A 27887-nucleotide genomic window follows, 5' to 3' on the forward strand; every position below is an offset into this window, starting at 1 on the left:
TTACATCTTGTGTTTTGACTCCTGCAAACTTTCTGTCACTGTGGTCAGGAGACTTTTATCACCTTTTCCTTAAGAAAAAAGAAAAAGGAGTAAGTGCCATAATTACTGCAACCGACCTTATGTTTTGAGGGCAAATCTCACAAAGTTCTGGCTAAAAAGCTTTATAAAGCTTTCCACTGTATAAAGGAAAAAGTTGTTTGGTCACAGTTTTTGTAGGAAGTGAACAGTCCAAATTTAGGGAGTTCTCATTTTCATTCTCATTTCCCCTTGTTCAGTTCATCACTGTTCCAAATAATTCACTTTGGGCCTAACAGGCTTTGTGTTCTCTGCAACCTGCCACCTCCCAGCCTAAGGAAAATGATATTCAGATATTCACCCCTTCTGAGCTACAACAGCAGGACGGATGCTGCTGTGTGTCACAGAGGTGGAGCAACGCCCTATTTGCTTTTGCAAATATTCAGAAAAAGGCTAAAACTGAAAACATGGCTAAGCAGCAGAATGCAAGTGTCCTTCCTTAAAGAAGAGAGACAGAAGAGCATACATTAAGAGGAGTGGAGACAGATATTTGAAAAACAGAGGTTTAGCTCCCATGGAATCAGCGTAGAAATCAGCAACTGAGACTCCTGCAGAGCTATTCCAATCAGCAGATTTGCTCATCCCTTAGATCACTCCTTACTCCTTTCCCTTAGGACAGCCTGTCACCAGGTAAAGACCATTGAAAGTCTCTAAAAAAAAAAAGTCCCTAAAGAAAGGTTTCCAAGTCCTGGTCTGAAGGATCTCCGGCCTAACAAAGAGTGCTTTCAGACAAGGTACGATGTCCTCCAGCCTACAGCACCTGACTCCAGGCAGTAACAACACCTCTTCCAGAACTAAAATCAGCAAGAATATAGTTCCCGAGATCTAAAATAAACCTGCAGTTAAGCTCGGTTTGAAGTGAATTCCTTATCTCCTAAAGTCAGTTTTACAGTCTCTTATTCCTGCTTTCCCACCTCACTCAGCTGCAAGTAGCCCTAGCAGCAGAGACCCTCCCAAGAGACTGCCCAGGTCAAGGCAAGGAGGAGCCTGAGGCAGCCTCAGAAATAGGCTCCCATTAAGGAATCTGAATATAAATTAGCACCTCACCCACACAGTGCTTTGGTAAGCCTTATTCCTTAGCCAGCTCTGCTTGTAAACAGGCTGCTCTGAACAACTTTGAAGAGGTATGTTCCTATTATAACAGTCTTCACCTCAAGAAGCTCTGTGTGGGAAGGCAGAAGGTATGTCCTGCCTAGCATCAGATCTCTGAGGGGACAGAAAGCTGCTCTTGTGGCCCTCAGGCATGCCTGCCCTCCCTGAACATAGGTGAGCAGTGCTGCCAGGGCTCCTCTTGCATCAGCCTAGCTGGCAGCGATGCCAGGCCAGGGAATGCTCCCACTGGTTTTAGGGACTAGGAAACTGTCCTCTAGCTGTGGCTTGAAACTATGGCTTCAGAGAGGAGTGTATCATGGAGCACTGGAAGTGGGAGACCCAATAACACCAGGATTTCTTAAGAAATGGTAAAGAACTGCTTTCAGTCTTTTAGGAGGGCAGTGGCTGGCTTCAGTGAAAGAAGTGTTGCATGCATCCTACACACAAAGACAGATGAATTTGCTTGAAAATCAGAGCAGGAAACCCAGTGTGCACATCCTTTCCCTCCATGGACCCACACTGAGCTACTTCCGCATTAGAAGAGAGAACCAAACCCTGGGGGGGACTCAGCAGGCTGTCCAGAAGCAACGATCACAGACAAAAATAACCTTAAAAGATCTTTCTAAATATAGTCCCTCATTATTGGTGCTGTATCAGTTTCATTTCAAGCTGTGCCTGGTGGCATCTCTCTCCTGTTCCCTTTAAGAGAACACCAACAGGTCCTGAGGCACCAGGGCCTTTCTCTTAGAAAGGGAGAATGGGGGAAACATACTTCAGTGTCATGACAGACAAAAGGATGGAGACTTCTTGCTCTCAAATGTTTAACCCTGAAGGCTCCCTAGTTAATCAATCATAAGCAGGGTGAGCTTACCAGGAGCTGATGAAACTCACAGGACACAGCTGTTTCAAGGCACTGCTGTACATATTGTAAGACCACTCTGCAAGCTTTAAGTTGGGCATGGTGACATGGCGAAACCATGTGTGGGGTCATGGTTTACTGTTAGTAAAACCTCACCCCATGCACCTGGAAGTGTTCAGTCTCACAGGACCAACTTGACCCAGCTGGAACCAGTCTGTGTGTTACAACCTGATTTAAAACTTCACTGGGTGCTCCCAGCATGGAAAAAACCAAGAGAAGTGAGAGGGGAATATAAAATACCTGATTTTCTTCCTTTTTGTATCTTGGAAATTTTTACTAGCTTTCATACAATGTTGGCAAAGTCCTGCCATTTCACAAAGTAAGAGAACAGATTTACCCAGTGCAGTGTCTGTGGTACCTGTAAAAAAAGTGCAAAACTGTTGTCAGAATGCATCAGTTGACTGCTTGGAGGTGCTAAGTATGCCACGGGTGCAGGGCAAGCCTGGTTAGGGACTGAGAAATGGCCATATTTGCTTTTGAGCTATCTGGGGAATTCATGAGACCTGCTAGCCAAAACATGCCATTTTAAGGGACCCGATACTGCCTTCAAGAAACTGAAGAGAAGTCTCAGTGACTTCAGAGGAAGACAAAGTCAGAGTTAGGCTGCTTTTTGGATATGACGGTAAGTTCTTACAATGTGGCCCTTGCAGCTCCAGCTGCAGTACCTACAGATTGAGCAATCTTTGTGGACAAGGTCGGGAGCCAAACTGGCCCAGAGAAGTGTGATCCCCAGTGCCAGTCCCAGTAAGTGCACTTGCCCTGGAAAATAGCAGGGTGTAAACTATACTCAGAGACATGAAATCTATGGTTACTGAACCTGGAGGGAATCACCCCCAGCAAATCACTGTGGCTGCAGATCTAACTTACCACAGATGATCAGCTTGCAGCTGCAAGTTGTAGGGATCATAAGCAGACAGATGCTACTTGTTGAGTTGAACCACAACTTAGACTTGGATGTGATGCTAATATTGCCCTTGTACAGGGTCACTGTTGGGTGGGGGTTGCTGATGAAAGCACAGTTGATGCCATGACTCATGCTGTGGTTCTTCAGTGGGGCAATGAAGTGGGAAGCACAGTCCTTCCTGGGATACTCCATCTTGAAGTCAAAACACTCTGCTGAGGACAGAGTCACTATGGTCTGCTTCGCACTGCGCTGTCTGTTGCACATGCAAACACAGAGCCAGCACCATCAAGACAGAGTCTTCTCCTGCATGAGTACAAATCTGAAGAGCTTGGGTATATTTCATGACCTGGACCTTCTTTCCCACAAGGGAAAACCCGGGGAGGAGGAAGAATAAATAATATGCTGCATTACTCTCAGCATCTGACCAGCATACCTATCTTAACATGTAAACAAATACAAACTGAAAAGCAAGAGAGGAAAGAATCGGAAATCTCATTCTCCCGTTAATCTGCTATGCAACTGTAAGCAAGCAATTAATTTCTTTGTTTCTTGGTCTGTAAATAAAGTGTCAGGTTTTTGCTCCATGGGGATATATCGATGCCTTCTTTCACTAATGCCATTAAATTGTAAAGTGCTTTTGGATATTTAGCTCCCAAGGCACTTTAGAAATGCATGATTGAATTACACCCAATTATAAACCAAAGCAGGTGATCTTGTAAAGGAAGGGATATTGCTCTGCTGGTGTTGCTCTGAGGCATTAATAGTCTACAGAATGCTCTGGGGGAATCAAGGGGAACGGCATGTACAATTTAATTTCCAGTGTCAACTGCAAATCTTCCATTTTCAGCCTGTATTTAAACACACTTCTTGAAGTCTTTATTATCTCCTTTTGCATTGTCATGGGGTCCCATCAGGTAAATCCCCTGGATCCGAAATGTAGCACTGTATGGCAAAATTCTCTTATGAGACCTCATTCTCAGAAAACAGCTTTTCTCTCCTTATCCTTCAGAGTTTTTCTACCATCTCTCAGGTTTGTGCAAATAAACCTTGTGACCTGGCACTTATAATGAAGAATAGGAAATCAGTTCATGTCTGCTTGCATCCTGCCTGAAGACAGGCAGGCTGTTATCAAGGGAATGTTCAAGGGAATGCACTGCAAGGAAGGCACAACCTACCTAGCTTTCCTCCATTTACTACTTTTATACCTGCCTACATACACTGAAGTTACTGAAGTTATTTCAGACTCTGTAAGATCCAGGCCTAGAGTACTTCCATACAAGAACACAACTACAGCCACATAACTGGAAGTGCTTTTTCTCAGCTGCACATGTAACAAAAGTAACATACCTATGGTCTAGTTACATCGATCAAGGAAGGCTGATTGCTCAATACAAATACACAATTTGACACCTGATTACTCATTTTAGTGTACTACTTATTCTGTTATTTTAATGTATTGCCCATTACTCTTAATGAGATTAGAAGACTTTCAGCAGCATGTGGATAGGCTTCTGAAGAACTGTATGCATAGTCTGGTAATATATGTTAATATATAGTTTGTTTTGTATTACTAAGTTTATTACAACAGGCATAGGCCAAGCGATAAACTTTGGCTTGGATCTCGCTATTCAGAGTAACTGCATTCTGCTTTGCCCCAGACTGGACACAAGGATCACTTACCACTTTGATTTGATGAGCTGGGACATGTTCAGTTTTTGTTTGGGAGTACTGCTAATGAGACATCCTTATTACTGATTAGGCCTGAGCAGGGAGTGACTGAACAAAGGAGAAGGCGTTTACCTGACGGGATAACCTCTGAGTGTTTAATTTAATGTGCTTTTACAGAATCGCACAGGTTGGAAAAGACCTTTAAGATCATCGAGTCCAACCGTAAGGGACTTCTTATAGCTTCCGGCCCAGAAAGACTGTCACACAGTCTCCTACATGTGACTTTTTTTTTTTTTGCTTTTCATTTAGGAAACAAATCCTAGTCAGACTGCAAATAAGCTACAAGACAGATGACATTTATAACGCCAATCTTCTGTTATGTCAAGATGGGATAATATCAACTTCTCTGCACACAGATGGCCCCTACTGTCTTGAATTTGAATTTAAACAGCATCTGTATGAACTACTATGTAATGCGCTACAGGTACACGTAGTAAAAGGAAGCCTGGTCCTGAAGAGATTGCCAACAAATGGATGGGAAAGGACAGGAGGTATTCTTGTGTCTATTCCCCAGCTGGGGACCGGAGGTGCAGAATAGGTTAGTGATGTACCCCAGGCCACAGGGGGAGCCTGAGCTTAGTCCACAGTCTTGTGTACAAGAGCACCCATCTTCCTCCAGTGCTGTCATGAATTTTTATGCTTACCTCTGTCTTTGGAGATGTACCACTGCTCCTGTGAATCCAGAGGGTCAGTGTCCCCAGTGTCATTGCAGCCAATGACTCAAAAGAAGTATTTCCTCCCTAGGAGCAGGCCTGTGACAGCGTACTTATTGCTGTAGACCTTCTCTGCAGCTGTGAACCATGTGGTGGTACTGACATCACATTTCAGGACACCATAATCAGTCTGCTAGTCGTCTTCTACATCTGAGCTGTGATTTAGGGTCACAGTGTTTGGGACTTCTTCAACCAGCTGCAGATTAGTGGGTGGTCAGGGGAAATATAAGAATTAATGAGAGCATTTAAGTATTGGTTTCTTCTGTTTGGGACCCTCCCTCTGTCCTTTTCTGAGGCAGAAATTTTTCACTTCAGCTCCTCTGTTCCAAAGTCCCTGTGTATCTAGGAAAGTACTTCTTTCCTTGATTTCTTCTACCCTGAGCAACCTGAGGATGAATTTGCCCCATGTGTGTAATTCCCTTCTGATGTAAAAATAAGGCTGTTAGTTTTAAAAAGCACTATCTGAAGAGATGACAAGTACAAAATACACTGCAAAGGTCCCTAACCCCCAGCAGATCATTATAGTAATAGGAGTCTCTAAGGAGCAAGCCAGCCTGCCTCCACTTGGCTGTCGTAGATCCACTTGCAATGGAAATGATGTCACCAGACTGCTGAGGGGACAGACACTGTTGTGTTAGTGCTGTTACGGGCATTTGCCCAATCAAATAAGGGCATGAAAAACAAGGCAGCGTTTGGGATGTGTGGAGCAGTAACTGCTTCACCCTTTCCCTCCACAGAGGACAGAGTGAGCAAGCCCCAGCAGTACCTTTCTTACCACTCAGCCCTGAACCATGCTGCTCCCCTGCTTGGCTCGGCTAACTGGCTCTGGCTCTGAGCTAGCGTGAAGGTGGGACTTGGGAAACACAGCGACAAGAGGTAGGAAAATCTCTTCTGACCAGGGAATCTTTCTCTCCTTGAGTGGAAACAACATTTTGGATAAGGGGTGTGTATGATTGGGATAATTTGTTTTTTTCAAGAAAAAAACAACCTTCCCAACACTAGTATTGATGCAGAAATTGTGTGAAATTTCCATCAGCAGAGGAATACCTCCTGTCGATACCCAGAGGTGACCGAGATGCTCACGTTTGCTTGATACTGTACCTGCAACTTGCATTTGAATGTTGCAAAGGGCTTCTCCATCACTATTCTTCAGGATAATCTGGGACAGGTCAGAAACAAATTGCTTGGTGCTATGGATAAGGACTGGGAATGGTTCTTGTCCTCCCTCTTGTTGATATGCCTTCTTTTTGCCCATCACTGGTGGTGGTGGGGAGCCCTGGCCAAGACAAACGTGCAGCTATAACGTTCTGCTTCCTGACTTGGGTGGCAACAGAAACAAACCACATCTTTGAGCACAAAAGGGATATCTGTGTCTACAGGAGCCACTTGTACATGATCAGCCCGATAGAAAAATGTTTCAAGGACAACAATCCTAGAGATTTCTTCAAGCTGTAAAGGCAACAGCAGGCTTTGTCCTCAGCAAAGTGCATAGAGCTGGCTTGGCTTGGGAGATGCCACATAAACCTTATGCTGCAGTTCATTAGTTTGATCATCTTGAAAGCTGAGGGAAAACAGCTGGTGTGATACAGATAAACTTGTACAATTTAGACTGAGAGATACATTCTTACACTGGGGCTGATTCTGCAAGGTACTGTAGAGCCTCAGCTTGTGCAGTAGTCTAGGCTTAAAAAACAGCAAAGTACAGAAATTGCCCTTAGCCTCTACAGAAATGAGCTCAACATCCATGTTAATAGAAATTGTACCTCAGAAAGGACAGTGTTGGGACCTCAAGCATTGTCTTTACAACCCGATCACTCCCCTAGGTCACTCAAGGTTTAATCAAGAATGATTTCACTTCAGTTAGCATGAACTGTAGTTGTATGCTTGAAAAATTCTGCTTCTTGTGATGAATCAGAGAGCTTCCCAATGTTTTATGGTTTGCTGAACACTGTTGCTCCAGCTGCAGAGGGCTGGATTGTGCAGCTGACAAACTTGCGTGCACAGAAATCCCTCTACCGTTACCACCACAGGGAGGCTTATAAAAAAACTAGTCATAAAAATAGTGAGCATTTATGCAGGACTTCATGAACTTAAAGCACTGCGTGAGTTTTCTCCAACAGTCAACTTATTTTAAACCAAAGTGACAGCTCATGTGATAAAGGCCAAAGGACAACTACAGCCTCCATAGCCCTGCACCTGTATTTCACCAGATGCCCAAGAAAACTCTAATTGCAGGATTTCTCCTGTGACAGGACACAACACAGAATCTCACAGGGAAAGATGTATGAATGCATGGTGCTGTCCCAGCACAAACCACCATGTGGCTCTTCAGCCTCACAGTCAGATCAAACCTATGGGGGGATAAAAGAAAGACAGACAGAGAGAGATAAATTAAAAAATTAAAAGAGTGAGAGCTTGCACAGAAAAGTAAAGCCATTCTTCAGTCTGTTGAGTCACACCTGGAGACTGGGAGAAGAAATCTTCAAACTGTTTCAGCACAAGGCAGAGAGTGTAAGGGTTGCAATGTTCCCAGCTCTTTTCCTACTACCTATGCCACCAGAAAAGAAACATTAATGCCTCAGCAATCAACAGCTTAGTGATGAGCACCTATTCAGGACAATTTCAGGTGAGGCAGGTGGAACAGGAACATTTAAAAATAGTTCATGTAAGAAGTGAATGAGAACAAAGAAAAAGAAGGGGCAGCTTTAATGCCTCATTAGATGATTTTACTGTCCACCTTCTGCCACAAGCAATTTTATATAATATCTGTTTCTTATAGGACTTTGCATATTCTTCAGTACAGTACTGCATGTTGCTATTCCACACCAGACAAGTTTGTCTGGAGCCTGCAGTCTCTCTGGCATTTTTTGGTGTTTCTCTATTGGGAGATGTGGTAACAAAGCTGTGCTGCATGGACGGGTTGTGTAGTTCCAAAATGGAAACTGAGAAAAGAAACAACCACTTTTTTGTATCGGTCACCTGGATGTTGCCTTCTGAGACTTCCTCAGTGAAGCCTGAATGTCCTTCTACTCTACAGAAATCAGCGCTATATAACATGACTCATGAACCATGCATCTTTTCTTACTGGCGTTACTGCTACTGAGGGCAGTCAGCACCATGCTTTGTTACCTGGGAGTATCTTAGACATAAAAAGTCTGAATTTCCTAATTGATAATTAAGCATTCACAAGTCCTAAACAATAAAGATTTAAATACTTTGCTACCTCAAATAGTAAGCTATCTAGGGATTTCATGGCAGGTCATGATACCTTCATTCTCTTCATTCTAGTGTCTTTGAAGCATAATACTATTTCAGCTTTAGCATGCTGGCACCTGAATGTTCAACCCATTCAAACCGAGTGCCTGAAAGAATTATAACCCTGTCTCAGTGTCACCGTATTTACCACAAACGGGCATTTCAAACATGATGGTTTATTTGCTGTAGTACTTACACTCCTAACCCATACTCAGACTACAGTATCCATGATAGGAATCAGAGAATCTTCCAACAGTGACCTCTGTAATCACATGTGAGATGTGATGTTAGAGGTCAGATGGTGGAAGAAACAACTGCCATTATACCTGACATACTCATTCAGGGGACAGCTCAGCAAAAAGGATGGCAGAATGATTTTAATTTGGCTCAAGGACTGCATAGCTTGTGCTGTTCTCCATCTCCTCTCGGCACCTCTGAAAACTCAGCAAAAAGAAGATGAGCTGTGATGCTAAATGTTCCTTTTTGCAAGATGAATTTGATAACCCTTTACAAAATGAGGTGTATTTTAAAAAGACAGAAAGTAACAGCTGATAGATGGGAGTTCCAGCTGGACAGATACTGCAGGCCTTACCTGAAGGTGGCATTGCTAGAATTCCTTCCTGTAACTCCGCTGCTTCTCCCACACCAGCTTCATTCACACCTCGGGTTCAGAAGTAGTATTTGTCTCTCCTGCAAGCCTCCCACAGTGTAAGTCATACTAGAGATAGGGGTCTTGGTGCATTTTGTCCATTCCTTGGTGTCCTCAGCTCACATCTCTGGTATGTATCCTGACAACACATCTCCCTGGTCTGGCTCCTGCCAGGCTAAGGAAGTGCTGGAGTTGGAAAAATCCACCACCTTCAGCAGTCCTGGAGGCTCTGCGACAGCAGAAGAGCTGTGACACACTACTGTACTTGCAGGCCTGTGCTTGCATATGTGAATACAGAGCTGTTCCTATTTCAAGATGCTGAACGTGCAAGGTTTTAGGGTAAAAGGAGCCTTAGTAAGCACAGAGCGAATTCTGTCCAACAAAACAATGCCATTCCTAAAATGGTGCATACATATAGACCCTGTTCCAAGGTTGGCCATTTAAGAAAAATCCTCACAACATTTCACATGGCACCATCTGAATTCAGCTTGGAAAGGGCACCTTCTATGAGCACTTGACCACCACTCATTCTCCACGTGTGTTTGGAAGAGGTGTCTAAAGGTTTGATTCTGACTCTTCCTAGCTGAGTGGTGAGCTCTGCAGTACATTTCCTATAACCTGTCTTGTATGGCTTTGAGTGCCTGATGTCTATTCTTGTTTAATAAATCTCTCCTGCAGTCCTGTGTAAAGTGGACAGGTGCTATCTGGACTCCTTGGATTAGTGAATTTGCTTACTGGCTTGCAAGATCCTGTTAATGTTCTTCACGTTTATTGGCCAAAGATTACAGTACCCCTAATTAATGGTCATTTTTGAAAATACAGATCTTGCTTTTTGCTCTTTAGTCCACCTTGCAGCAGTCTAGTTAGATCTCCATAATATGTAAGAGCAAAAGATGGGACATTAAAAAATATCTGTATGTTTTTAATCAAATGAAGAGGGAGTTGTGTATCCAGATCCACGTTCTGCTCTGAAAGTCTCAGCTAAAATGCAATGACCTCCCCCCGCCCTCCCCAACCCAAAAAAGTCGACCACTGCAGCATGCCATGACAAACTTGATGCTAATGGCTTTTATACAGAACACTCATATGAACACACAGGGTCATAAGGAATATGGTGCATATGGACAGTACATATTCTCCTAGGCCTAATGTGAAATAATGCAAGTCTTCAAATAGGAGAAGAATCATAGCTTCAGGCTTTAAATTGTTTTTGTGTTGTCTTCTGATATAAAGAAACCTGAATGCTTTCCCATCTGAGTAACTATTTAACCTCAAGGCTCTCGCCTACTACATAGAATTCTCTCATTTTTTAGCTACACCAGCTTCCACACTTGGCCAGGTTTTTTTCTAAATTATGTCCACCTACTAAGGCCCACTCCTGTATCTATTACAAGATTCCATTAATAGTTTAAGCTATTTATTGATGGCCTCTGACAGCCTTATGTTTTTAAAATGCTTTAGTTACATGGTCATATAGAGTAAGAATTCTCTGTAACTGGCACAAAATAAAATCTGCGCATTTTAGCATTTCTGAGGCTACTGTAATCCTTTGGAGTTTGTCTGTGATTTTGATCAGTCCAGAATTAGGCACAGATTCTTTACTACTAAAAATCCAGTATTAAAATAAAAGAATGTTAGCAACTTCCATGAATTCTGCAAGAGTTTTCTTTTATAAGGGTTGATGGGGGACTGATGAAAGGAGCATAGTAACATGTATGAGAAATTATTTTCTTTGTCATACATTAGGGCCGTTGGCCTATGTATGTCAAACTATACATGAACATTAAGCACTAAAGGTATCTACACCTTAGAGCAACTTTATCATGTTGATCTCTGCTGTTTGCATATACTCAATTCCCCCCCAGGTGGGAATCTCTTACTGTGTCCTTATCTTAATAGGTACACATTTTTAAGTGAATAATATCACACTTTCAGGCACTTACAATATAATTATGTTTATAGTCAACAGTGTTAAGGCCTTCCTTAATCTTTAGTTAAGCTGTAAACACAATGCAGTCCATTACATTGAGCCAGGCTGGAATTTGCCACATTTGCTCAGACTTCAGTCATAAGTGCATAGATCTGATCATCACATACATGTTTAGGAAAACTAGACATTAAACAGTGAAAGAAACATACTGATGGGATCCTTTGCAACGAGAGGTTGAGGGCATGCCGAGAAGTCCAGGGCCTGCATGGTTCACAGCTATGACACAGAACTCATTCTGTATCCTCCAGAAAACCATCCACTGTGAATCTGGTACCTAAGACACATCTGTTGCAATTACACAACTCTCTAACCACCCATGAAAGTGTTCCCAAGTGGTCACTAATTTTTGTTTTTAATTGCTTTTGGATTGAGATAAACCAAGAAGAAATTTCAGCTCACAGACTGCTGGAGAGCAACATAAATTTCAGGGGTTCAAGGAGCCCCTTAAGTAGGGCTAACCTTCACTTCTCCAGTGGTCTACTCCATTTTCATATCTCTCTCCCTAAGGAGGAGATGGAATTTTGATGCACATAATAAAAGGAAAAATGCATAATTTGCTTTCCACTAGATTATGGTCTATAGCCTGGTATAGTCATACATGCTGGGGAAAAATATCTTCATGTCTTGCTCCACTGATATCAGTGGGATTGCCCATGATGTAATGAACTCAATAGAGTGGCCAAATCTTTCACAATCTAGCCTTCAAGCAAGGTTAAACCTCCATTCAATTTTGGAAAAAACCTTCAGTAATTGAATAATTTGCCTTAAAAAGTGTTTCCATTATTTACCATGAGTAATAATGGTGCTTTAAGGAGGATATTTTTGGATAGTGTGATTGAGTGTAACTTAATTAATATGAAAGTCCAACGTTTTGAATGAGACAGAGGAAAGAATCCAAGAAAGAACCAAAATATTAACAGAAAAGGAAAAGCAAAAGTCTTGTTAGTCAGATGCTGCTGCTGATAGGAACACTCCCATGTGTTATACAAGCTGTGCTAAGCATGGATCATATGGTTGCTATCTGATGGATACAACAAAATCCATCAGTTGTTTAATTCAGTTCTGGTCTAAGGGAAAAGCAGTCAAATTTAGGTAGGGAGAAATGTACAATACAGATGCGTGAAATTAAGCACCCAAATCCATAGGCGTGACTTTCAGAGGTGCTGAGTGTTTTGCCCTCTCATCCTTGCTTGTGGGTATCAAGTAATTTCTATTTGAAGGCTGAAAATCTTGCTTTGAACAGCACACGTCAAAATGTGTATCTTCCTAGAAGCCATGATGACATTTTCCTTGATTAATCAATACTCAGCTTTGCTTTCAAAGCTTATCTAACTTTTCTTCTGCCTACATAAAACAGACAATAATCTTGGTCTGACCTTGGACTGGCTCCTTGGTGATTGGGCCACGAAGATTGCTGCCTTTCTTCCTTTTTTCTATGATGTAACCTTGCACTGGGGAGCCTCCATCCTGGGCTGGGAAGTTCCAGGTGATGGTGACATCTTTCCTGATATCTACAACTTGAGGCTGACACACCTGTCTCAGAGGCTCTACACAGAAGAAAATCAAATTAGCACAGTACAATCAGAATTCATTGACTCCAAATTGTGTGTATGTGTTATGTGTGTGTGTATAAATATATACGTATCTATGTACAGCAAGAAGTCAAGGACGGTAACTTGTACGTTAAGGTTTATTCATGGCCACAACCTTTTTCTAAAGACTCTTTCTTTGCAATCTACTTCCCTTTGTCATTTCAAATGTTGAAACATTTCAATTCTTGCACTTATTCGGAAAATGAGCTCTTTTTGTGATGCATTACAGAGCGGCTCAGAAATACCTTCCCTAATCCATAGGAAGTTTGGACAAAAATGCAAAGTTTTAGGTGAGAACTGATATATATTACTTCAATTTGGTAGTTTTCTTTCCGAAATGTTTCAATAGGCCAGACTCGCTGTTTGCACTGTATCTTCTGTGTTACACTCTGGTCTTGGGGAAAGGGGACTGCAAATCCCCTTTCATTGGGGATCCCTGTCCATAAAGGAAAAATGGGAACAAGAGGCACCCGAACTATAACTCCCAGAAGATATTTCAGAAGTGTTTTCTAACTCAGTTAGTTTTTGGCTGAGATATTTTCTTTTTTGGCTGCAAAACAAAAAGTTTTTAAGCATCCCCTTTTAAATTATCTTCCCTCCTCCCCCACAACATTTTCCAGAGAAAGCCACTTTTCATTTCTGCTGTATCCCACTAAGCTTACATAACTGACACTAGAACAGTGTGATAGTCAGTCCTCTCTTGTGGCCAGTCCATGTCAAGGGGTTTCTGAGTCCACAAACACTTGCAGTGAAAGGACCTGGGTATTTGTTTGATCCTGGCTATCAGCCTAACCACAAAGCAGCTTCTAAGCTCTGTCCGTGGAATTTGTTCCCTGAAGCACAGGGGATAGTGTTCTTTTGGGGACTGACAAGGAGGAAGAGGACAAAAACGATGGGAAGTGGGACTGTGAAACCACATTAAAACCAGCTGGCTGATAGGTTCTCCAGCAAAAATTTGTTCTGTTTCCAGGGGCTCGATGAGGCCCTCAGACTTGATGGCATGTATTCTGAATTAGTAGACTTTCCCTTCCTCCACCTTCTCCATAGCAAATGTGGTGTAGTTGCTCTCCACCACTCCTATTTTGATCCATGATTTTTTCTCCAGCCACCCTCTTCTTGATGACAAAGTGAATCACCTGCTTTCCTCCATTGCCTTTGGGTGCTTTCCATCTCATTTTACATCTTCCCCATGTGTTACAGGATCTCTGCTTTCCCCTGTGGGGGTTTTAGTATGTCTGCAGGGTGAGCAGCTGACCAGAGTGACATGGAGAGCTATTATTTAGAGGGTCATATCCTGTCACGGTGTAAACCAGTGTAGATTACAGCAAAACTAAGCTGTCTTGAATCACTCGATTTGATAACTCAGAGTCTGCCCCACTGCAAGATTTTTAAAAAGAAAGTCTGAATTACAGTGTCTGTAACCCAACATATCTACCAGTGATTGTCCTGCTATAAAATGATTAATTTAGGACCTACTAACAAAGCTGAGGTAAGGATTGTCAGAAGCTGAGCCACAGTCATTTTTCAGATTCAGCATAATGGCTCCACTGTCTTCTCTCACACAGGTTTTGATTGCGAGTAACGCAGTCACTGGCTTTCTCCATCACCACTTTCTCTTCCTCTGCCACCTGAATACCATCTTTGAACCATGTGACTTTAGGCATTGGCTTTGCCTTGAAAGGCACTTTGATGCTTGCTGTATGCTTAGTCTTCACAGTAATGCTGTGTGCAGCAAAAAGCTTGAGGACAGATTCTTCAAGAACAAGAGAATCTGGAAAGAATAGAAGACATCTGAAAGCTGCAGCTGCAAATACAGCTTGACATCTTTCCTGTGTCTGTGAGTTCCCAGAAAAGGTGGTCCAAAGCTGGGCCCTTCACACACTCCTTCATGTTTTTAATATAAGAATTCTGTATTTTGTGAAAGTCTTTGGGGAACTCAAAATCTTCAACGTCTTTTGATTCAGTTAATTTAGTTCTGTTTCTTGTACAGGGAGCCGGCTAACCTCCTTTAGTTGTTTGGCTCAGCAGAAAAAGAGGGACCTCTGGGAAACAGCAAGCCCCAAAGCTCCTCACTTCCCTAGGGCCTGGAGATTTGATTCCAGGCAGTTTCTAAGTTTTGCAAGGCACAAGAAGCAGCCCTTTGTGCTGTTCTTCCCTAAGGCCACATTGGGATCTCTATGATCATGATAAAGAGAGTAGAATCAAAGTTAGGTACTGCTTGTAAAGAAAACGCTCCCTCATTTCTTAGAGTAATATGGGAAAATGATAGGGATGTCCTGCACACAGTAAAGAAAAATAATCAGGTTCCTAAACATATTTGGTGTTTTACCTTTTATTTTTGCCACACAACGTGTATGTTTAGAAATTACAACCTTCTGCTGAAAGTCATAAAAAGGCATTCAAAAATATTTGAATTATATTTGAATTATATTATATTAAATATTTGACCCTCCCTATACCAAAGCTTTGCTGTGGATGGGTTGTTACTGCAACATAGGTATGATAAATATTTGGTGCTGCAGCCACAGCATCCTTACCGCTGCATTTGTCCCGCTGTCCATGCTGCGGTATCTGTCCACCTTGCCTTGATTCAGCGGACAGAAAAAGGCATATTTCCCTGCTGCAGAGGAGCCTGCACGTCCATCTGGCGCCATCTGCCTGCCAGGAGCTGAGTAATACCATATTTATGTATTTCTATACATAATTTCAGAAAAGGTGTTTTTCTTGTTGCTCATGACAACAATGCTTGAAGTAAAGGCTCAGGCCAAAATTCTTGATCACTGATTTATAAACACAGAAACCTATGCTTAGTCACTTAAAATCAACCAGTACGACTGTTCACTTTTCTCCCGTCGGGGAACAAAGAAGCAGAAAGAAGAGGTTTTGCTTGTGCACATAGATAAGCCTGTAAAATGGTACAGGCCCAGGTAAGGAGACCTGGTGAAGCACTGATTCTGCAAGTGTTTGTGTACGCCTGGTAAAGAGCAGTAAGGAGATGGGGTGGCTACCTCCAATGGCAACTGTTGCTCCACTCTCTGGCCCCTTGGCTCTGAGCGTGCACCTCCCTTCACGCTCCTCTCCCATTCTGTCAATGATGAGTTTGTGGATGGCTCCCTGCTTCACTATCCAGATCCTTTTCATGTGCATAATCTGACAAGAAGATTGAGGCAGGAAACAACCCACATTGCAACAAACGCCATCTCCAACCCTGTCCCTGAATCCTCTGATCAGAGTTTCCTGCGCTAAGATGACAAAGCAGTCGGGATTTCTAGCTCGTACTCTGCTAAAATGCTCTATGATCTATGGACAAAACAAATTCAGTGTTACATGGACAGAGTGATCTGTGCATCTGCATAGATGAGCTACATGGCATGTAATGAAGGGTATGCATTAGCATGCAAAGGATACATTTACTGATTACTCTGAAAATCAGAGACTGGGAGAGGGAGAAGGGTGGGTGGTGAGAAGCCAACCTCGTGGGAAAGAATGCGAGTCTACAGGCTGAGAAAATGGGTTAGCAAATGTGAAAGCATCTTTACAGGAGACTGGGAAGAAAAATTTTGAAAAAGCCAAGATTCAAAGCCAAAACTTAGTAAGACTGAGGCTCTAGTAGACTGAGAAAGATTAGATCCGTTCTTGTCTGATCTGTCCATCTGTTTGTCCTTAGTCAAAAGCCCTTTATCAAAACCAGGCCAAGTCCCACAGTAGCGATTTGGAGAAAACTTCCCAGTAGGGTTTTGCGGCCTTTCATTATACTGACAATACCATGGGCATTTTACCTATTTGCCATCATTGAGCCATATTCCTTCCACCTTCGCGTTGTTCAGGACAACACAGAGCTCGGCAGGTCCCCAATTAGAGCATGAACGTCACACACATACTCTTCATAGTTACAGACGTCTCTGGAAGAAATCCCGGTGGAAGCATGCGAACGGAAAGACTGTGCAGAATGATTGTTGACCGAGCACTTCAAACACCAAGGAGGTATTTAACAGCAGGAAGACCTCATAACAAAATAGATAGGCCCTCAGGACAAAAGTGGGTTAGCGAATTGGACATCATGGGAAGAAAGGGGGATGGAGAAAGGCTGTTCCTAAGTAGTTTCTGCCCTTCTTTATGGGTGTTCACTGGAGGAAGGTAGCTATAGGAACCCAAACGCTGAAGCAGAACTCAGCTTCTTGGCACTGCTCCAGACTCTTAGCTGGTCCAGAGGAGCTGTCAAACCAGCCGAACACTTCCTCTCTGCCTACATAATATTTGTGTCTGAACCTGAACTCCGCATAGGGAAAGATGAATCTGTAACTAAGGTACCAGCCTACAATTCCAGCGTGCACAGAAGTCAGAGGCAGCTCAGCCATGGCTTTCCAGGTTACCTGTGCCACAGAAGTGGTTTCTGTCCCAGAGGAGTGGTCAGAGAAGGCCCCTGCCCCACACTGTCCCTTCAGGCCACCCTGGCCATGGCCCACAGAGGGCACTCACATACCAGCCCTGGTACCCATCCTCCAGGAGCCAGGGCTTCCTTGCCCACCGCCAGCCACACTCAACCCTGGCCACAGACTCCTCGCCAGGCTGCTCACCTGGAAAGCCCAGGGCTGGGGATGCCATTGGGAAACCGCTCCCTTCTGGCCTGTTTTGGGAAAACAAAATGAGAGATACATGGCCAAAATGCACTAATGGAGTGACCTCCACCCAAGTCCATACACCAGGATGGGGTTTGCGGGGCATCATTTGACACAGAAAATGCAGGACTATTGGGAAGAGACCAGCCTCACGGAGACATCTGTCAGGGATGGGCACTAGGGCAGATCAATCTTCCATGTGAAAAAATCTGCTTGACCTCACAGCTGAGCTTCTTTTGGCCCCTGAAGTTTCCTTCATACCATCCTGCCAACTGAATATTCAGTTGTTCCTGAACCTGTGAAGGATACACTAATATAATGTTATACTCCTTCCATGCTTTTCATTTTAAAATGGTCTTAAAATGCTGCACTTTTCATGGAAGGCACCTGGGCATAGTTCAAAGCTGGTCCACATCTAACAGAAGTCATCTCAAATACTAACAGCCACTAAAATCCACACCCTAACTTTGAAATTCTTCTCCAGCCTATGCTGAGAGCATGAAGCTAAGCTTCCAACTTTTTTTCCTGCTCTTAACAGCCTTGTGTCTTTCTATAAAGATAATAGACTTAAGTTTACAGCATCAATAATGCTGCTGCAAAATTAATTCACAAAACAAATGTGATATTAAATATTTACCAGTCTCATGTTGTGCTGCTGGTCCTCAGCAGACTGCAGCCAAATGTCCCATGGGTCGCTTTAAAGAATCAGGATAAGAATTCATTAGGACAGCCCTGATTAAAATAAAAAACATGCTACACTTTACTAGGCTGGTTTAGGTGACACATGCAAGGACTTAAATAGAAGATTTACTGCTTTATGCTTCTACCACTTTATACAGCAAAGGGGAGTCCTTACTGATTATCTGCGTGCTACCAAGAGGGGCACAGACTAACGGCTTATTCCGTGTTAAACAATAAATAGGCTGCAGAGCAGTGTTATCTCACATCAGTTTCCTAGCTGTTATAGCAAAACTGCACTGCTCCTCTGCAGAGTTCACTGAAGAACAGTGTAAAGACTGTTCTTTACACTGTAAATTCCTCCTCCTCTTCCTCTCTTGACTTATTCATGCTTACCTTCCACAGTTACACTGGCACTGCTGTACTGCTTGTTAGGGTCACTGTCTTGCGTAGCCTACGATCGCTGTGCAATCTCCTGAGTCACTCAGCTCAGCACCATTAACGATAAGCTCTGCTCTCTTCCCTTCATGCTTCATGATGTATTGAGGAGACCTCTCAATCACTCGTCCATTCTACATCCCCTTCAGGTGACATCTTCAGAAGTCAGCACACACTCCAGGCAGGCTTTTCTCTTCTTTTTCACTTGGGTGTTCTTGAGATTGCTGATGAACTGAACTGGAACCCCAGGGAAAGGGGAAGGGGTTGGCAAGAAAAAATGGCACACACCAGCGAGTACCTTATAAATAAAAACAGGTAGCTTTGCCTTTGCACGATATAACATGGGCTCCTGTGCAGGAGAGATTCCAGGCTTGGGACTTTACTTCCAGTGTGAAAATGAGGTCTTGATGCTCCTCTGCTTGCCCATCCACAGACTAGCTTTATGAGACTGCGGCTTCAATTTTTTTCAGCGCAAGCTCTGGGGCTTTGTGTTTTAGCTTTATGGATTTTGCAGCTCAAACCCTGCTATCTTGCATCTGATCCACCCACTGCCCAGAGGTGTTTACTTTGCATTATTTATGATCAAAGAAGAGTGGAGTGTTCTGCACTAGATCTCCAGTCTCAACACAGTTCTTTAAAGTCACTGGACAGAACACCCTTAATTTTCATAGTGTGGGCCAATCCATCATCAGGTGTGATGATTTCATACTTATCATCCCACTTCAACTCTTTCCCATTGAACTTCCAGATGAAGTTTTGCACTTTCTTTGGCAGGCAGATTTCAAACACTGCTGTCTGTCTTTCAGTCACTTCCAGTGGTTTCAGTTCTGTCATGAGTTAGGGGCTCACCTGTTAAAATACCAAAAAGACAAATATTCCTTCTGTTATGCTTAGTTCCTGATCTCAGATTTCCTACACTAAATAGCTAGACTTCAGCAAAGTAATTTTCATTTCTTTCTTGAGTGGTAGCAGAAAGATCAATTCATTCTTTCAACTTCGGTGGAAATTAAGTTAACTACAGTTCATAATGTTCGGTAAAAGTTGCATGTAATCCTACAAAGCTGATTCCCGACAGACACGCTGCTTTTCTGGTCAGTTCTTCTGTCTTAGCTCTGCTTTTTTTTCTCTCCTTTACTGTAGGTCATTGTAAAGTAAATGGCTTCAGGCAACTGCAGACGACATCTAAAAGCATACCTGGAACCATTTGGCAAGCTGAAGGAGGACTGACATCTTCCTACATTATCTGTCAAGAGTGCTGCAGTGCCTGGCACAGGATCACTATTTGGCTTAAGTAAGGTAATCTACCACACTACCAAATAGCCTGTGCCCAAGCCCTGCTAAGGGCTTTATCAAAAAGATAAGTGTTATACTTAAAAAATGGTACTTATGGCAAAGCTTATCTTTAAGAGGGTCCTACTGCAATAAAAGGTAAGGCAGGTGGGCAGCATCACTTTCACTTAGCATTGAATTAAAGCAAGTTTGCTATATATAATGTGGTGGTTTTTCTTTCAAACAGCAGGCACACATTTGACTGGTTGTAGGAAGCATATGCAGAAGAAAAAAGATCTTTGTCATTACGCCCAGGCCCATCCACTCACTCCCAAGTCCTGTAACATTGTTTGAGCAAAGTTCACTTCCACTGAAAGGACAGTGCCAAGGTGCGTTTTGTCATTCCCATCTTTTCCACTAAAACTGGCCCAAATTCAGTAGTGACTCACACCCCTGCCACACTGACGTCAGTGGAGAATTTGGCTTATTACGTGTAATAACTAGGCTTCAAACTGAAATCTGCTATCTCATGAAAGGTGTTTTCACATGGGCGCGCTGGTAATTGTGGGTTAGTTTATGACTTCGTACAATGTTAGATTTCTGTTTGAGCCTAAAAAGACCAGTGAATCATGAATGTTGCAAAGACATATAGGAAAAGAAAGTAGGTCACAGTTTGGCCTACCCATTTTGACCCTCAAATTTTTGTCTGCAGATCTTGACATTGTACACAGAACCTCATGTATCCAAGAACAAAGATTACGTATCACTCTCAGCATAACAGAGAGTTTCTTGTCAGCCACAAGAAGACCGTAGGTGCCTAGGTCTTTCCCATTCACATTGGTGATGCACATGATACATTTCATACCCATATGCTTCATAGCATTTTTTTTCTCATGGAATACAGGGAACAAAAAGGCTCTTCCCCATAATAAGCACAATGCTTGCACCTTTGAAAACATGTTATTTTTGTGCAGTGGACACAGAAAGCAAGACACACAGTGCTCAGTTTAAAGTCAGCAGAGGATAGATTCTTTCATCCTGCTTCATGCTTCACCTACTTGCAGCAAATCTGCCTGCAAAGACTCTCCATTTTGTCTAACTTAAAAATTCTTCCAAGCCTAGCTGTTAGTAACTGGTCTAGCCACTAATCAATCCAGACCACTAGAGCTTACCTTTAGTCATGATCAAGGATACTGTGTAGATGGCACCAGTGTGGGTATTGGACACTACACACTTGTAGTTATCTGTATCATCTCAGGAGAAGCATTCAGATTGGAAAGAAAAAAACCATAGAGAAAGCAGTAAGCAAAAGCTCCACATAGGTTGGGGCAGTGGGGAGCAGATATAGCAAATGTATTAGTGAATTCCTCTTTTTATTTGTGTTTAAATCAGTATTTTTTTACTCATTGACAGAATTGACCTGTTGAAAATCCAGAATCTCTGAGGGCAGAAATTTTGAGGCCAAATCCAATGCTTCCTCCTCCCTAAAGATCCCTCACAGCCTTCCCAAAGCCCCAGAAACAGACAGAAGTCTTCTCACTGACAATGATGTATTTTGGATCAGGTCCATTCTTGGCCTAAGGCAGCAAAATGAAGCCACATTTCTTCCCAGAGACATCCTTTTATTCTGGTGCTCTGCACTGAAAGTGAATATCACCCCTGAACTGCATAAGCAATACAGAGACCAGAGGAAGGTGAATGGAAGCTTGTGAATGGACATCACAAATTAAACAGGGCTGGACTGGGACATATGTCTTGAATATTATGAATTATTAAGATTTAGCATTGGTTTGCCTGAATGGCACACAAGAGGCATTAGGGTCTCACTACATTAAACACAAAACCAAGTAACAAAAATAATGGTCCCTGCTCTGATGCTCTTTTCCTGTTGATCAGAAACACTGCCTTATAAACACACAACAGTATTTGAAAGTAGCAGTATTGCAGTAGGCTGACTGCAAATGGGGACATTTTTATTGCTGCTGAGGAATACTGTATTGCTGTGAGGAATATAGTGTTTAAGTTTTTAATTTTTACAGTTTTTACTGTGGAAATGAAAAAAAAAAAGAGCTAATGGCAAGAAAAAAAGGTATGTTACCTTAGCACATACTTCTTAAAAATACTGTCAAAAACATTCTGGATCCTTCTTCCATTGGTACCCACTCTCTCTTTTCCATGTTGCATTAGGCTTTGGTTTACTTTTAACTTCAACTCAGAATATTGCTTTGTCTCCTGAAATTCAAGAATAAACATTGGAATTAATAAATGAATGAGTAAAATGGAACAGGGACCAGTTAGCTACTTTCTCTGTTCGGGTTTATTTTAAATGCATAGTTTCTTTTCCTGTCTGCTTTATGGAGGAGATTAGATTAACCTCCCTTTACTTTACTTTACAAAAAGCTGGACACGAGCCAACAATGTGCAGTCGCAGCCCAGAAGGCCAACCGTATCCTGGGCTGCATCAAAATAAGTGTGGCCAGCAGGTCGAGGGAGGTGATTCTGCCCCTCTACCCAGCTCTGGTGAGACCCCACCTGGAGTGCTGCCTCCAGCTCTGGAGTCCTCAGTACAGCAAAGACATGGAGCTGTTGGAGCAGGTCCAGAGGAGGGCCACGAAAATGATCAGAGGGATGGAACACCTCCCCTATGAGGACAGGCTGAGAGAGTTGGGGTTGTTGAGCCTGGAGAAGAGAAGGCTCCGGGGAGACCTTAGAGCAGCCTTCCAGTGCTTAAAGGGGGCCTATAGGAAAGACGGGGACAGACTTTTTAGCAAGGCCTGTTGTGACAGGACAAGGAGCAATGGTTTTAAACTAAGGGAGGGCAGATTTAGACTGGATTTAAGAAAGACATTTTTTACAATGAGGGTGTTGAGGCACTGGAACAGGTTGCCCAGAGAGGTAGTGGAGGCCCCATCCCTGGAAACATTCAAGGTCAGGTTGGATGGGGCTCTGAGCAACCTGCTCTAGTTAAAGATGTCCCTGCTCTTGCAGGGGGGTTGGACTAGATGACCTGTAAAGGTCCCTTCCAATCCAAAGCATTCTATGATTCTATGGTTCTACTTACTGTGCTTATTACAACTTTACATCCATTACAGATACCACTCTGGGAATGAAATTTGTTCATTAGCAGTGCTCTGCACACTGACAGGAATGATTTGTGATTTTTTTGTGATATATAATAAAGAATCATATGATTTTTCTGTCACTTTAGACAGTCACAGATCTGTCATATGGGAGAGATTATACATGATGGAAAAACTTATTTACTTATGCATTAAAGGTCACACTCTTCCAGCTCCAGCCAAATCATTTGATCATGAGTTTTGCATAAGGAATCACTGCTGTATTTAAATCATTAAGGACAGGTTTCCAGCAGCTAAAATGAACAGCAGCTTTCCCACTGATTTTGACTGATCCATGACAAATCTCTAAAACCAGTGAGGATGGGCATAGGTAACTGCAGTTTGCACCTGCTTTTTTTTACCACTCTTCCAGTTGTAGAAGATGACAGACCGTATTTACTTGCATGAGGTGGATGAATATACCTAAAAGCACCTGAAAATGCAGTCAGTCGTCGGCACGTACTAGGTAAAGAACTCTCTTTCACCAGAAATTGTTGTTACTCATCCTCAGGTGTTGCCAGTGGACAAGGTTTTTCCACAAATTCAGGAATGCTTTCTCCAGCAAGTATCTCAAAGGAGCACGTCACCATGCTAAAAGACTCCAATAAGGCAGAAGACTTCCTAGAAACAACTTCTTCGGCTTGGGAAAAAATACATTAATCAAGCAGAGCAGAGAGGTACTGTTTGAAGGATTTATTTACTGGAAGTGGGAAAGGGTGGATACAACAATGAGCCTGGAAACATGAAGTTACACAGAGAATTGCCCCAGTCAGTTAAAACTCTTGGGAGAGGAAGGTTTGTGCAGCAGGAAGCTGCTAGCTGTCCATAGGAGACTGCTGATCAATTCCTTGCTTCTTTCCAGTCTTTCTGCGGGATTTTGGGCAAGGAATTTGCTCTCTCTGTACCTGTCTTGTCATCTACACAATGGGAAAATTGGGCTGCCTTGCTGCACAGGGGTGCTGCAAGGTGCTTTGATGTTAGATGTCATTCAAGAAAGGTATCAAAACTGGACGTATCAAAAGGTCCATTAGGACTTATTCTGTTCTGTACATGCTGTACTAAGCTCCTGAGTGCTGCTCATGCCCTAAGTTTAGACAAATGCCCATAGTATAAGACAAATCCTCCTCCTTTAAACTGTTCATTTCAGGAGGCTCCAAAGACCTGCATTCTTCTATCAGAATGAACCCATTTAGTTTGTTTTTATAAGAACTAGTTCTTCAGTTCAGGTATAACTGTATTTTTTTTCCAGCCAGACTGACCAGTAAGGAGCTGGCCCTGAATACTCATTTCTAACAGCTCCATGCAAACGCCTCACTGGAACAGAGATATTTTTCTGTGGTTAATAGCAAAAGATCTCAGTTTTACACCAGGAAAATCAACAGAAACTCTACTACCAGCTTGGATTATTCCAGCTTATTAATTTAGACTATTTCATCGCACTTTTCCTTAATCAAGGACCTCCCCAGCTCTCTTAAGTGTATCACATACAGTGGGATCTGTGAATGCTGCAAGGGCCTGTGCACACCCTGCTCTCAGTGGATGTGTCTGGGAACTGTGTCATTGTCCTCACTGCAGTGTCAAGACAGAACCAGTAAGGAGGTTGCTTTAAGCCAAGATAATCAAAGCAAGACAAAATGTTTCTAATCAAAGGCAATGGCTGATGCAGGGGCAACACCTGTAGTCTTGCAATAGCTGGTAGATCATGTGCTGGCCTTTGAGAAGAACAAAAATACTCACTTCCCCCTCAGCAGAAGGCAAACCCCGCCACACAGATGCAGCCTACCTTTTGTCAGCTTGGTGTGCATCACCTAGGGAGGCCATGTTACCATACTATGGAAGAAAATTCTGCCACCATATAGCCTGTTTCCAGTGGGGACTCTGCTGCCTATAGCTATGCCAAGACTGATCCCAGCGTGGAAGGCAGTTTGGAGAAAAGGGACTATTTGATTCTAGTCCTTGAGGGACGAGTACTAGTCATCTAGAAATTGTAGCTCCCTAGTTTTAAAAAGTGTTCCTTGGCAAGACAGATACAGTAAGGAATGGTAGTCTCTGACACAGTTGTGTGCTGCTGAAGGATCTTGGGGCAGAAGGAAATCAACCCAAAACACAAGCCTTTCCAAGATTTGGGAGCACAAATGATAAAGCTATAATTATGCACTGCAACCTAGAAGATGCACTCCACAGGGAAGACGATGTTAAGACCATACGACCTTGAGACTTTGCTTTGCTGCCAGCAGAAATTATAGCTATGTCAAAAGTGTTCTGTTTTGGGCATCCTCCCAAGGAGATCCTTTTTCTTATCAGAATATATATATCCTGGTCTCCTTGCTGAGCTGGCCTTTGTCTCCAGCCTGCCTGTATGAGAGACAAATGTTCTCTGACTCCGTATGCACAGAAGACAAGTGAAGAGTCTCTATCCTAGACTATGTATCTCCATATACTGTCTAAAATTATACAGGGATATCATGCATCTCTAGACCCTGTTATGTCTTTCCACTTCTGCTAAGAAATTTTCTCACAGAGACACAATTTTTAAAGTCTTTCCTACAAACCAAGGAGCCAAGAGAGAGAGATCACTCTTGCTTTTGCCTGGTCTGCCCAAAGGTGTTCCCTCCCCCCCCCACCCCTTACCACCCTCTCTCACTGTTCTGTTCTCACCCTTTTACTCTTGCATAGCAATGGTCATTGGTGTTGGTGACAACAATGATTTGGGTTAGGAAGAGACTAGATGTTACTCTATAATCCCAAATACCCTAGAAAGGGTGTATTTTGCCCTCAGTCATTATGGGGCAAACCCACACCAGTAGCACCAAGTGCTAAAATGAGAAGGCATATAGCATGCTGCTTTACTCACCTGCTCCACTGCACAACTCTCCGCATACCTTTGGATTTATTTGGATTTTCAAATCCTACAAAACTCACAGTGACACAGTTTAAAAGCCAACCCACCATTTTAACAGTTCCTCCTTTCACCTTAAAAATGGAATTCCTTTTACTTATTTTCTTTTACCTGATCAAAATTTTCATCCTTGGCCACAGATTTTCTGAACATGAAAATGCTACAGGTTAAGATCCAGCTTTAGCTTGTGCCAGCTAAAAAGCAGAAATTTAGCTTGTGCCAGCTAAAAAGCAGAAATGGCTGGTAAGAAACAGATTTTTTCTAAACTGCTGGGCTATTACCTTTTGTTATCCTTCAGTCAGGAGAGCAAGCACTCTGTTAGAAACATTGCCCTCAATAGTAAGCAATGAGCTTTTGGAAGCCTCGTCAGATTACAAGATTTCCTGTTTCTTGATGAGACTGGAACCAACTTCAGAGCCCAAAAGGTTGCACTTGAAGGATGTGACATTGTCTGTTACTGCTCATCACCACGACTCAACTTACCCATACCTTGACTGTGGGCAAGAAAGAAAACAAAATGATAATGCAGACAACCTTCTGTGCTTAAGAACACAGATACACCATGAATCAACCCATGGGTACTCTGCAGAGAGATTAACTTCACTCATCACATACAGTGTGGCTATCACACTGTATTTACTATGGCTGCTATTAACAGAATCAGCGCACATTTACAAGGCAAATCAGATCTCAAAAAAAGACTTGTCAGTACCACTGAAGTATACATAACAAAGACTTGGTGCAAGCGAATGGTAATTTTAGTTTCAGTTACAGAAGACAGAGTTGGACAAGTTTGACTAATTCTTTTGTAGGTGACTGAGTCTTCCCTACACCACACTCTTTGCAGCTCTTTTACTCCTGGTTTTAAGTGTCTCAATGAGTTATACTTCAGACTGGCACTTCACAAGGTTCTTTCTTGGAAAGGGAACGAAAGGAAAAGCAAAGCAGATATGAGACTAAAGCTATTGATCTCACACAGCCAATTTCCACCCTGCCTGCCCACAGCCACAGAATACAAAGTATTAGGACATTCTTGAGAATATACGTTTATGTATATTTTACCTTTCTTTTCCAGCTGCTAAGGTCCTGATCATTCCTACTAAAGAGACAGGAGCTTCCAAGACCATTACTGACCCTTCTGTGTTCCTCAGCTCACATTAAGTCCTGTAGATTGTTGCATTCCTAGGAAGATGCCTGGGTCCCTTTACACTGGACAAATATGGCTTTGAGTAGTTCAAAATTTAAATACGTACTCACCTCTTGTGGGCTATGTTGTTACATCCTTTACACTGGCTTCAGCAGTTTCTCGTTCTTGGAATAACAGGACGATAAAACTTCAAGTATGAGGCTAAAAGGAGCAAACCTTCTGTAGGCCAAAAGGATATCTTTTTATTTAAAAATAAACATTACCTCCCCAACCCCAGGTTTTCTTATGATTGATTGTTACATGATTTCAAAACTTTGATCAAAGGCAGACTATTAAACAATTTACCAGTCTTGTTGTTCATGTTAAAAACAAAATATGCGGGTCCAGGTTTCAAACAGTTAAACATTTAACAAATCCTGCTTTGGTGTTTAAGTCAGTCCCCAGTGCACCTTTCACACCTCATTGAAATGGCCAGGCTTTGGCTTTGTTTATTTTTAAGTTATACAGGCAGCAGTTTCCACCATTTCCAAGTCCACCAGTTCATTCAGTTACTCAAACAGGGACTAGGCTGCTTAGAAAATCAGTTCACAACTTCAGATGACAGAGGTCATTCTTTAATCAGTTCTCTTCTACTTAGTAAGTCTGAGATTCTGACACCCGTCTTCATATGGAGAAGGACTTCATTCCCAATGAGTAAGGTTCTATTCTTAAGAAGAGAATGAATTACAGATCTCAGCCTGTGTATTTAGCTCTCTCTTACTTTACTAGTGTTAACAGCAGCAGTGCTGAAAGAGTGCAGGT

General features: G+C 42.6%; 1 protein-coding gene across 1 annotated transcript; it reads right to left on the bottom strand.

Annotated features, from left to right (window-relative positions):
- On the bottom strand, positions 1 to 27066 carry IGSF22 (immunoglobulin superfamily member 22). The gene is given in 32 exon segments (XM_072864147.1): positions 1 to 68; positions 2954 to 3202; positions 5363 to 5656; positions 6533 to 6707; positions 7704 to 7782; positions 8238 to 8373; positions 9279 to 9370; positions 9372 to 9564; positions 11475 to 11494; positions 11496 to 11558; positions 11560 to 11599; positions 12702 to 12872; positions 13851 to 14016; positions 14018 to 14113; positions 14115 to 14152; positions 14394 to 14503; positions 14505 to 14688; positions 15926 to 16067; positions 16697 to 16767; positions 16770 to 16884; positions 17798 to 17832; positions 18611 to 18668; positions 18670 to 18785; positions 18788 to 18898; positions 19233 to 19279; positions 19281 to 19491; positions 21094 to 21174; positions 22085 to 22155; positions 23548 to 23680; positions 25895 to 25949; positions 26051 to 26084; positions 27002 to 27066. Coding segments are annotated over 32 exon segments (3519 nt in total).
- Positions 27067 to 27887: the final 821 nt, after the last annotated feature.

The sequence above is a fragment of the Ciconia boyciana genome, chromosome 6 (genome assembly GCF_034638445.1).
Source record: "Ciconia boyciana chromosome 6, ASM3463844v1, whole genome shotgun sequence".
In the NCBI taxonomy this organism is placed as follows: domain Eukaryota; kingdom Metazoa; phylum Chordata; class Aves; order Ciconiiformes; family Ciconiidae; genus Ciconia; species Ciconia boyciana.